We start from the raw sequence: 12,373 nt of genomic DNA, 5'->3' as shown, positions 1-12,373 counted from the left end.
GGTTCCGCTGCTGCGACCTCTTCCCAATGGCGGGGAGAATTGAAGAGAGAAGCACCCCCTGCAGTCACCTGCTGTGCGGCTCTTTGTCTGATCCCACCGGTCCTGCCAGGCTGGCTTTCTTTTAGGCCTAAATACCTATATTGTGTGTGTGTGTGTGTGGGGGGGATGGGCACTCTTGATATACACCTATGTTTGCTATTTTCTTTTGTCCTAACTTCCTTCTGATCTATTATGACTCCAGTCACAGGGTTGTGTTATATTCTGATCTTTCGGGATTTTGGAGTCATTTTTCTCTTAGAAGTAAGCTGGGCTGGTTCTGAGAAACGGTGGTAGCTCAGGATGTCAGTAACTACAGTGCCATTTGGTTGACCCTGTACTTCAGGGAGCAATAGCTCTGTGGTTTGGCTTTTAGGGACTAAAAACAGAAAGTAGACCAAGTTTACCTTATGCATTCATTCCACTCCCTTTTATGCCCACTTTTCTCCCGAGAAGTGTTTCCCCATTATTCTGTCTCAAACCCTAGGTGCCATTTAGCCTTAGAGAGGGACAGACTTCAGCATTTCCTGCCAGCTCCTCATCTAATACAAATTCTTCTTCCTTCAGAGAAGTAAAGCTAGGAAAAAGTAATGGGGACTAATTTATGCTAGCATGGAAATGACTGATGGCGTAAACCTCCCCACATATATTTGCTTCTGCCTCCCCATACCCTCCAATAAGGGATTAATTACATTAGTTCACTAATATAAGCCTATGGTTAGTATTTCTAGGCTCAAATTACAAATATGTGAAATCTGAGTGAGGCTACAAATTCAAATGTGAAGGCAGCTATGGTAGGCAGGATCCAGCCCTGGGTACAAACGTGAGTCCTGTCTTAACTTTGTTAGGTTGTCCTGCCTCTGTAGGCCACCTCACTTCTACTCTGAAGCACAGCTACCTGCAGACTTTAGGAAACCTCACCCCGTCTTTGTGGCTTGTGCATGTGCAAGCTCCTGGAGCAGCTGTAGAGGCGCCTGACTGAGTTCCATTCATGTATGAGCTGGGTCTTTGGTGGTGATCATACTCCAGTTCCCATGGAGGAGTAGAAAGTGTCCATTCTTGGTATTGGCTACATTTTTAGTGAGAAGGATTTGCAGGTTGAGTACAAATGGGAAGTACTTCCTCTTTTGGATAATGTGTCCATTGCAATTCCTTTTTTTTTTTTAAATCCCATAGGGGATTGATGATCTGATCTGGGGAGGAGCCTCTGTCTGATTACTGAGTGTCTGGAAGTGTGGCTCAATGGCTGCCAGCTAAACCCCTGCCTGGAGTGCTGACCCGGAGCCGGTGAGGCACATGGATGGGCCCAGGTGCATGGTCTGGACAAGGTGTATCTTGAAAGCAGCTAGCTTTGGGAGGAAAAAGAAATGTTGTGTGGCAGGAGGGCAACCTAGATCATGGTTATCCTTCGTGGAAAATTAAATCTATTTCTAAAGGGAACCTTGTAGATAAACCTCTTGAAATTATTGCAGTAAGAACACCTTGTAAGTGAAATGCTTGAGTCTGTAGCTAAATGTAACTTCACTTCTGAAAATCAGTTGGTCAGAATGAGAGGAAAATATTGTACCATTTAGGAAACGAAAAATACATTATTGGGATGTATGGGATCTGTTCATTCTAGGTTAGGGCTCTACCTGGACAGGAGGGACATGGTATTTCAAAATTAGAGCGGAGTGTTTTTAAGTAAGTAAGAAGGAAACAGACAAAGGCACACACTGTTTTCATTTGAAATCATCTGTAGCTAGGGTGGAGTTTGATGAGAGATGAGGTTTCCTTTTTCTGTCTGAGTGCGTGTGTGAAGGAAGATTTGGGGAGACTTTGATAGTAAGATGGTGGAGATGGTGTTATATGTACAATTTGCATTTTCATGTACATTTACTGTTGGATCCAACAGAAGCCCACAGATTTCAGTCAGTTAAAAAATCTGGCCTGTGACTTGGGCTCACTAAGCTTGTGTTCCTACTGCTGTGTTAGGGATGTGTGCAGAGGTGCTTGGGTCTGGGTGATAGATGGAGCCGAGAAGTTTCTGCAGGATACTTGTTTTAGTCTTTGAACAGGACGCAGTTTTTGGCATTGTTGGGGCTCAGGAAGCAGTACACTGCAAGGCACTTTGGCATGCAGCATGGCCTGCACCGAAGTACACTGGAGGGCTTTAGAGCCAATCTGTCTTCTGGCCTAGCTCTTCTCCCCCTTCTCTCCCAAGAAGTTCAGGTGGGTCACAAAACTAGAACCTCTCTCCTCCTGATAGCCAGCCATTCCAAACCTGGAACTATTACTCTGACCTCCCCATCCTTTCTGTGTCCCAGCCGGTCATAGAGAAATTTTCTGACCTACCTTGTCTAATATCAGATCATAAGACTTCATTCCAAAAGGGATCCTGCCCTCCTTCCTCAGAGGAAGGGATACCATGATGCAGAGACTAAGATGAATCTGAATCCTTTGTCCAATCACACTTCTACACAGTTCTCTATTGTTCATCAAATCAATGCATAAAAATAAGACAGCTTTCCCTGAGCTTTTGGGTCTTCATTTCTGAAGGCTCCCAGGTGACACAGAATGCTGATTAAATGTATTTGTTATCCTTTCCTCCTAACCTGTCTTTCATTGTACGTGCACTGGCTATGCCCCTTATAGGTAGGGGAGGGTACCATTCCCTATAGCAGGTAGAGACCTAGTGTGGTAAACAGTCAGACAAAGGAAATGATGGATAGGTGTGCTGTCTTTAAGGTGAGATTTTGAGCTTTGATTACCAGATCCTTCATTATGTGGGTATGATGGGGCTGCTCGACCTCTGAAGGGAATATTCAGCACCATTTAGCCAAAGCTGGTATAATAAGCCTCTGCTTATACAGAGCACATGACTTAAAATTTGATTCTCTGTGCAGCTAAAAGATGCCATATATGATTTGTTTTCAAGGGAGAAGAAAGAAATATAAATTAAGATCATACCAAAGTCATTTTAATCTTTGACCCCAGGCAATAGAAGCTTGAGCATTGCCTGAAGTTGTGGTGTTTTTCTGTCATTGTCAAAGACTTTCAGTGTGCAGAGAATAGGAGAGAAAAATAAAACCTGTCCTACACGTGGCCTGCCTAGGGTGCTACCTCTGGTTTTAGCAGGTTTACTCCACTTTAATATTCTGAGAATGTTTTATGAGTGCCAGTATAGAGGGAGGAGGGAAGAAAACATGGCATCTAATTCAGGCTCCGTGGTTGTTGTTGGTTATAGTGGAAGAGAAGTGTCCCTTTCTCCCTGTTAGTTGCCAGGGGGCAGAGAAGGGGCTTGTAGTCTGTGATTCCTTGCTTTGGGAATTGTTGGGACTGTGCTGATGGATCCAGACCAATCAGTGCCCACAGCTGAGGAGCCCAAAACTCCACTGCGTGTCATGCTCTTTTCCTAGTGGAAGGTCCCTGGATGGAGTGGCATCTGCCTGAGCCAAATGACATAGCACAGGGGCAAGAGCACGGCCTGGTGTGACATGTCAGGGCGTGCTGTGGTCTGTGGAGTTCTGGTGAAGACAGCTGCTTCACCCTGCAGAAATACGTGCCCCCTATTGCCAGAACCTGTGTTTTTTCGAGGGACGCCAGAAAGCTTCATTTCCATGTGAAATCTCCTAATTGTGAAAACACAGTGTGGGCCAAACAAAACACATCTTGGTTATGGGCTGTCAGTTTGCAATCTTTGGATAAGAAATTGTAGCTCTGGCTGTGGGTTTTCTTAAGAAGGAAATGTCTAATTTCCTTTTCTCCTTGTTTTTGTCAGGCTTGCTAGAAAGCAGCACCCGGCTGAAGCCTCACGAAGCCCAGAACTACAGAAAGAAGGCGTTGTGGGTGTCTTGGTTCTCCATTATCGTCACATTGGCCCTTGCCGTGGCTGCGTTCAGTAAGTATCAGGAGTCTTGCGGATCAATACATGCCAGTGTTGCCTGTCTTATTCTCTAGCCCCTGTGGGATATGCTCTTGCTTTTAGCTGACCATTATTGATGAGTAAATTTTTTTAGATGGTTGGATAGTCAGGGTGCTTATAAATTAGTAAAATGGCTTCTCTGCGGAAAGAAGAGGTATTATGAGAAAGAAGTGGAGAGCGGTACTGAGAGCTTTGGCGCTCATTAATATGCAGGTTTGTGGAAGTAGATTCTGGCTGCCAGATGAATAGTGAAAATATTCTCTTGGTGGATGCCTTCAGCTTCGGCTTGCATGTGATAAATATATATCCTTGGGATTCGTATTTTGAGCCTGATGGAACAGGATGAGTACAATATTGCAGCGAGCTTTCTCCTTTCCCCTGATTATATCTTGTGTAAGGATTGGAATAAAATCACAAGTACATTTTAATGAGAGAAAAATGAAAGTATCTTCTCCCAAGTTTTCAGAGACCATAGAAACAAATTCATTGATTACAATCAAGGAAAACTATTAAAGTAGAATCATTTCTGCCTATTGACAACCCTGTTCGGGGACTAGGAAACCCTATGGCATATGCTTTCTCGGCTGACATTTACAGCCTATGGAAATATGCATGTGCTATTCCTTCTTAATTGTGCAATGATTTACAAGCCTAAGCAGTGATAGCTACAGCTCAACCTTGGTAGAAATCTTTTTTTCTTTTTTTAATACTTGGCTAAAGGGGAATTATTTTGTGCATTTTGTGATAAATTTATTACCTAACAGATCTATATTCTAAGTAATAAGCATCATGTATGGTGTCTTAGAGTAGGAGGAAAAAGGACTTGTGTGTATGTTGTTTAAAATTCAGTTCTGCCAGGTTGGCTCTGCTGCTGGAAGTTGAGATTGGGTCCCAAGAGGGGGTATTAGAATTCGACCGAATGCTTCCTATAAAACTAGGCATATATTACTTGAAGCAATTTATATTGGAAACAGTGTACCATAGCTTGGCTCTAAAATGCCAAGCATTTCATTTTACCAAACATTCACTGCATATTTCATGCAAAGAGTAACACATTTCAGGGAATAAACAGAAATCTAATCAAGGGCAATTCTGATTCCTGAAAATATCTACTCACACCGCCCCCCAACCCCTGCCCTCGTTTGTGCTTAATGGCCGAAACAAGAATAACAAGCCCATTGATGTCCCTTGAGGGTAATTTGGTTGTGGTGGCTGGTGGGGACTCTGGATCAGACACCGTAATTTGCATATGTAAAGAAAGGGGAATGGAATGAAGGAAAATGATTTACAAACAGAAGAATAGTCACTCAGACATGTCCATGTGCCCAGTAAAGCTGTTATGACTTTATCGCGTGGGTGTTTGAGTGAGGACCTGACTGTAAAGAAATCACGAGCAAGTCTTTCCTCTAGAAGAAAAATGTAACGTTCGATGCACTTAATTCTCATAATAGCGAAAAGATGAAGAGATTTGGTTTCACACATTAGGGATGCCTAATCAGGTGGATTATCTTTAAAATATTGTTCCATTTCCTTGACTAGGAAGAGGCTTGCAAAATGCATAGAGTTAGAATGTTGCTTTTTTGTAAAGGGTTTTCTTTTCTTTTTAAAACGATTTCATCCCCTTATTGCAGCAAGAATTTAATTTAAATCCTCTAAACTCTTGCCTATGAAATGTGGACGGTGTCATATAATTTTATGATGTATGTAGTCCATTCAGTTCTTTTTCAATTTGCTTTCAACTTATCATGGTTTAGTTAAACTAAAATCGTATAAGATGAGTTACATTCTCTCCTGGCTTAACTGTAGCATAGCTTCATTTTGAGCGAAGGTGTGCGTTTTATAAGTTAAACCCTTGGGCTGGTCTCTGTGTTGTTAGGGTTGTTGGTGTTACTCTTTAGTCTCCTAAACATATTTATAATATGAGATATTTAAAATCCTTACTAAAGTGTCATTTACTTGTTGGGAGACTTTTGTATAATCCTTTTTCATAGTTATGATGGAGAGAAAATAAATAGGGATTAAGCAATATAAACTGACTTTTGAAGTTATATTTAAATTGATGTCTGAAAGAAAACTGTACATTTCAGAAATGGCAATGAATTTTTAGAAAGTGTTAACATCCCCCCTCCCCCCAAGTCTTACTCTAAGGAGATGGTTGACAGAGAGATGGATAAAATAGAAAACTCTGGCGTGGTAAACTGCTGTCTTTTTCAGGGAAATTGTCAGGTTGAATCAGTTAGTATTTTTAAGAGAACTGCTTACAGAGTTACTATAGGTGATGCTTTGGTGTTTTGGAGGTCTTTGGAGTGTGTGCTCGTGTGTGTGTGTGTGTGTGTGTGTGTGTGTGTGTGTGTGTTGGAGGTTGTTAATCATGGTGAAAAGAAGAAGACTAGACTTGGATCTTTTGCCACTATTGGATGGTAAAAAATTGGAGGCAAGCAGAGCATCCATCCTTGCTTGGAGCTTGTTTTCAAGGCTGTTAAATGAATAAACTGAGAGAGATTTAAAAATACTTATTAAAAAGATGTTAGGTGTTAGGAAATTTTTTTTTTTTTAAAAAGCAATAACTGGGCTGGCAGAACACAGCTGTAATCCCAGTACCCTGGAAGCTGAGGCAGGAGGATTGCTGTGAATTTGAGTCTAGCCTGAATGACGTAGTAAGTTCAAGACCAGCAAGAACCTATCTCAAAAACAAACAAACAAACAAAAAAGAATATGATAAATTTCCCCTAAATGTCATTTAGATACCAGGCTTAAGTCTCATTTATTTTGTAAGCAGCTACAATTTTGGGAGACCATCTATCTTGCATCTTTATGGACATGCCTTGCTTGGTACAGTAGCTGGGAGATGAATACCCCAGAATCAGTTGAAATTCCTGTCTTCACCCACTGCACTGCCATTTTCTGGTTTTTATGTACGTGTTTTCTATAGGTTGTGTCTCTTAAGCCATTTGTTTTTAAAAGACCTACTGCAAAGACTAGTTTAAGTCAGCATAATATTGAGTTATTTGTAATACATCATGTGTGTAACTCTGATTGACATTCTCACATCTGGTGTAGTTTGAAAATTTAGTTGGACCTTCAAAATTATGACTTGAAAGTGCATTGACTAGGATATGAACTATTTTTGATAATATGCAATAACATAGTGATTTTTGGACCTGTTTAAGTGCTGATATAAAACCATATGATAGAGCTGGGTGTGGTGGTGCATGCTTGTAATATCAGCACCCAGGAGGCTGAGGCAGGAGGATCACCAGGAGTTCAAGGCCAACCTAGGCTACATAATGAGTTCTAGGCCAGCCTGAACTACAGAGTGAGATGCTGTCTCAGAAAACAAACAAAAAACCCCCACCGATATGAAAATTCACCTTGGAATATTTCAGAGGAAGCCCTAGTTTGGTTTTGAAATTGATTTTGTTTATAATTGACAGGCAGCATGGAAAATGGCAGTCCTGTCATGAACAAACATGAAGAAAAGGTCTGTTTCAATAATGAGGCTAGAAAGAGAACAGCAGTTTGGTTTCAGAAGTCAGGGTTTTAACATCGCTGATGTCTTTGTTAGGATGATTGAGGAAAATGTATTCTGACTCTGTTTTTGAAGTTTGAGTATAAGTTAATTTTTAGATACTCAGGGCTTGTTTGGTGGGAAATGGAGATATATGGGAAACATTCTTAGTGAGAGACCTTCGAAAAAGAGTACTCCAGACCAAGACTTCCAAAAAAGCTCACTCAAAATTTAGTGCATTGACAGATTTAGAACTAGGATAAAAAATTCCTGAAAGGAGTTTTTTTTTCTTCCAGAAATTGGGCCTTTATCCTGGATTACAACCCAAGCCCAGCCCTTTTTATTTTAATATTTCTTTTGAGGTAGGGTTTTGCTAAGTTGCCCGGACTGGACTTGTGCTTGCCTCCTTCTGCCTCAGCTTCCCAGAGCTGATTATAAGATGATTATGGGTGAGTGCTGTCACACCTGGCTTGCGATTTTTAATTTATATATGGGGATTTTAAAATAATTTATCTGATATTAGTGTAAACTCCTGGCTTTTAAAAATGGCACATTACTATGTACTCCTTCTTTTTATTTCTAAACTGTGAAATCAAGAGTTGAAAGATGGATTAATGAAATTATGACGTATCCATATGTAGGGAAAAGTACCTGGGAGCTTTCTAAGATGTTCTCTGACCTGACAGACGTACTGTCAGATAGAATAGGCCCAAGATACCTCAGGTGCTTTCTGGGGCCCTAAGAGTAATATCTAAATAGTTACAGTAGCCTTCAAGGTCGGACCTAGCCTGACCTTCATCCCCCTTTTGCTGATACCCTGACTTCTTGGGGCGGGGTCATGCCCTTTGGTCCTGCCCACCGTCTCATGGGTCGCGCATGGCGGGCTTTTCCTCAGAGGCCCCCTAACCATGGGGCCTCATCCTCCAGAGTGATTTTATCCACTGCACTGCTTGTTTCCTTCCTCTCTCTGTTCTTCCCTTGGCGTCCCTTCCTCCATTAGGCGGTGAGGCTTGTGAAGCTCCGGTCTCTTGTGCTGGTGTCCCTAAGAGCTTCCGCCCTCATAATACCACGTGAACTAATGACTAAAGCATGCAGTGAACATTCTGCTCATATAGTGATTTTTGGCATGGTTTGCTAGTCTTTATTTGTATTGGAAAAGCAGTGTATGTATGTGATGAAGTTCATGAGACCCGAGGGACATGGGGCACATCTCTGTCCACCTTGCAGTCTCCTTCTCTCATTTCCTGCTCCCCATAGCCTTTCTCATCAGTGCTTTGTGGGGTCCTGAAGGCATTTTCTGTGCAGTACAAACCCAAGTATGGTGCCTATATATACCTTCCCAGTGCTGACTCCGGTAGATATAGTGTCTCGTCCTTGGTGGTCTTTTATGTAGCATGAGCATCTTCACAAGTTACTGTTTTGTGGGAAGTGGGATCCAAGTGGAGAATCTTCAGGAATAACCTCCGGGTGACTGTCCCGCTGACCTGGAGGACAAAGCAGTCGTGTTGGGGGTTCTGTGTGGAACCTCTCTCTGTAGGTGGGTTCTGTGTGGAAACCAGGAGGGAGGAGTAGGCAGCAATACGCTTTGGGACGCTCACCCTGAAACCTCTCCCTGCCTCTCAGTTCTCCCTTCATAGCCTTGTGGTCTTGGTTTTTCTCTGGTACGGGGAACCGAACTCACGACCTTGCACTTGCCAGGCAGGCGCTTTGCCGCTGAGCTAAATCCCCAGCCCCCAGCCTTGTGGTCTTGACTTCAGAGATTCTGTCCTGGGCCCTCCCTGTTCTGTTAGCTTCTGACAGTATTGGGATTACAAGTCGTGTTTTAGTCTGACCCTTTGCTTCCCATAAAACTACACATTATCTTGCCCCATCCTCCTGGTTAAATTCATCTCCTCCCACCCGCCAGTTTAGGACGACATCATCCCACAAGGGCTCCTGGAGGTCCTGCAGGAGCAGTGTTTTGCTCTTTGCCTCATTCTCATGATTGTTGCTGTTTCTTGGTCTCCTGTGCCTTTGGCCCCTCACTCCCACCCTTATTTTGTTAGGTAAAGTTTACGTATCCCTCAGAATCAAGACGAAAGCCTACCTCCCCCGGGAACCCTTCCGTTGTCCTCCTGGCTGATTGAAATGCCCTTTTCCCTTATAGCTCCATGGGTGCCATGTACTTGCTGTACAATACTTGAATCTTCAAAGTATTCTTTCCTGCACTATTATACATTTCTCGGCGCCCTCAGTGCCTTGGCCCTCGGCAGTGTACTATTCCTAGTTCCCAACACAGTTGTCCCTGCATATTGGTTGGACTGGGGTCATTCTTGATATCTTCCTGCATAGGCCACCATGGACGCAGCAGGTTGAGGGTGTATGTTTACAGGTAATGATCTCAGAGGAAGAGCAGCTTTGTCAGGTGAACAGAAGCTGCAACCTGGACACCTTCAACTTTGCGAATAGCTGGCTTGCAGGAGCCTATTATCTCTCCCTCCTCCCCTGCCCCCCGCTCTCCTGATTTCTTTCTCCGTCTGCATCCTCTTGGGCTGAAGGATTCAGAGGCTTCCAGTGACAGGAACTCCCTGCCTGCCCCTGTTAGAGCACATCTTCTGCTCTCACAAAAGAGCTGCTGTTTCCAGCCAGGAGTGGAGGAGGGGTCTCAGCAGCTGCCTGCCTGGTCTGCCTCCCTTCTGGGTGCATTCTGCACACAGGGTTTAATTTAAATCGTGGTCAGGGTGCATAAGCACGAGGGTGTCCTTGCTGCACAGCCATGGCAGGGACACAGGGGAACGGCGCCCAGCTAGGTTCCTCATCAGGCCAGGCTGTCCCTGCCCTTCCTTGCTTGGGAGATTTGTGAGGGTTTTTTTCTCTTGCTGATCAGTGTGTCTTTCGAGTTGTATTTGTTCGCCAGTTGGATGAGAAGGGTTTTCTGGTCTGCTTATGTCCTGGGCTGTAATTCGGTCCTCTGGGAATTGCCTCTTTAATGTGAGTGTCTGATGCAGTTTCTCACAGACGAGAAGTGACTTTGAGGCGTCTTGTGATTTGTTCTGAAATGTAAGTGCCCTAAGATTTGAAAGAAGGAGCTGAAGCCAGAGGGAGGGAGAGAACCCCTTTTCCCAATAAAGGAAGCCATTCCTCGTTTCCACGGTCCCTCATGCCTGTGACAGCCATCCTCCTCCCATCCAGGGAGTGTGTCCATCCAGACCTGTTGCTGAAGGACACCTGCTGTGCTTGGTACCGCACAGGATATCAAGCAGCGGAACAGTCTGTCCCCTCAGAGAGGTCAGGTGGACAGGGCACTGGGGTAGGACAGGAAACCCGAACCTCCTACCTTGATGCACAAGGATGCTCAGGACAGGGCATTGGTGACTGATCGGAGTAAAGATGGTTCATGGACCCCGTCAGCCCCTGCTCCCGCACCCAGAGTAAGATATGGATTGAGCTATCAGTGCGGTGCTGAGGCTTCCCTTGGGGCAGTGGGGGAAGGTTGCTGGTCTCAGTAAGCAGGACTTGGATTATGACGTCCATATGGCTGCGTTTGTGTGCTCATGCAATAGTGCAGACCTGGTGGCTAAAACAACAGGATTTGTCTTCTCATAGTGCCAGAAGCCACAGGTTTGAGATCAGAGTGGCACTAGGATTGGTTTCTTCTGAGGCTGCTCTCCGTGGCCCATTGGTATGTTCACGTGGTCTTCTCTCTGTACGGGTCTGTGCCCTAATTCTTGTAAGGAAGTCGTCTTGGATTGGGGCCTATCCTAAGGTCTTTATTTTATCTTTGTAAAGATTCTAACATAGGAGTATTGGGGAGACCCAGTTTGGCCTGTAACAATACTTCAGCAACAGACAGGTGGAGGAAATTAAAATCTCAGAATGAAGTCAGTGCCTTAAAAGAGCACTGTCTTCAGTGAAAGGGTGGAGTGGAATAAACTCGCACACCATCCTAGAGGGATACTTCCACTAGAATTTATAACTATGAGGCCGACTTCATATAAATTACATTTTGAATTTTCCTGGGTTAATTCCCTGGGAAATAGACTCTGAGACTCTGAGATTTACTGCAGGGATTTTTGTGGGTAGGGGTTGAAGGCTCGGGGAGGTTTTCAAGAATGACACTTGGAGGGGGCTTGAGGAAGCAGGAGGGCACAAGGAGGGGTTGAACTGTGATGCTGTTGTCTTGGAGATTTACTGCATTTGTCCACTTGGCACTCAGGAGCTGGTCTGGCCCTTCGGAGTTTTCCAGTTGAAGGCAGGAGCCAGACCATACATTGGTGTGGGCTGCTCCAGGGGACAGGTGTAACCTTGGGAGGCAGCTTCCTTCAGTGAAGGCAGCTTCAGGAGAGGGAGGCAGCTTCATAGTCCTCATTTCTGGCAGCTGGGATAGTGCATGCCTAGCCCTTGAAGAAGAATCCAGGCATCCGCTCTAGGTTTATAAACTCCATTTCCTGTGCAAGCCCTGAACATTATCTCAGTTATTGCTGAAATATTAACGTGGTTGCGGTCCTGGCCTATAAATACCTCTGGAGCACCTGAATGAAGCAAGCTCAGAACCTCTACCAAGGTCCTGCAGGTGCTGCACAGATGCAGCCCCCACAGATACGAGTTCACAGCCCAACTCTAGAAGCTCCCCAAGAAAGAGCCCATCATGATCGAGGGCCATTCAGACAGCATGATGAGGACTGCATTCTAGATATGGAGATTTTCTGACAAAGTTGGTTAAACAAATGTTTAAAGTGAATAATCAAAAGGAACCAAACACATGAAAGAAAAGAAAATGAATAGAGTAACTAAAAATTCAAGGATAGATTTTTTGTTATTGGGTGAAGTAACAAGAACTACAGTAACCCCGTTGTCCCTCCTATTTCTCCCGTGTCCCCTTTCCAGCAACTACTTTGCCTCTATAGTTGATTCTTTGTTTACTTGTTTTTTTTTTTTTTTTTTTT

The 12,373-nt window shown here is 44.0% G+C and overlaps 1 protein-coding gene across 1 annotated transcript in view; it reads left to right on the top strand.

Annotated features, from left to right (window-relative positions):
• Positions 1 to 3,796: 3,796 nt before the first annotated feature.
• Tmem163 (transmembrane protein 163) overlaps positions 3,797 to 12,373 on the top strand; it is a gene marked incomplete at its 5' end in the record, with an annotated part of 234,058 nt that continues 225,481 nt past the window's right edge. The window contains 1 exon segment of the mRNA XM_013517466.1: positions 3,797 to 3,916. Within this exon segment, the coding sequence (XP_013372920.1) occupies positions 3,797 to 3,916 (120 nt within the window).

The sequence above is a fragment of the Chinchilla lanigera genome, unplaced genomic scaffold (assembly GCF_000276665.1).
Source record: "Chinchilla lanigera isolate Chin_1 unplaced genomic scaffold, ChiLan1.0 scaffold00039, whole genome shotgun sequence".
Taxonomy (NCBI): Eukaryota; Metazoa; Chordata; class Mammalia; order Rodentia; family Chinchillidae; genus Chinchilla; species Chinchilla lanigera.
The sequence above is the reverse complement of the archived record's forward strand: the minus strand, read 5'-3'. Positions and strand labels throughout refer to the sequence as shown.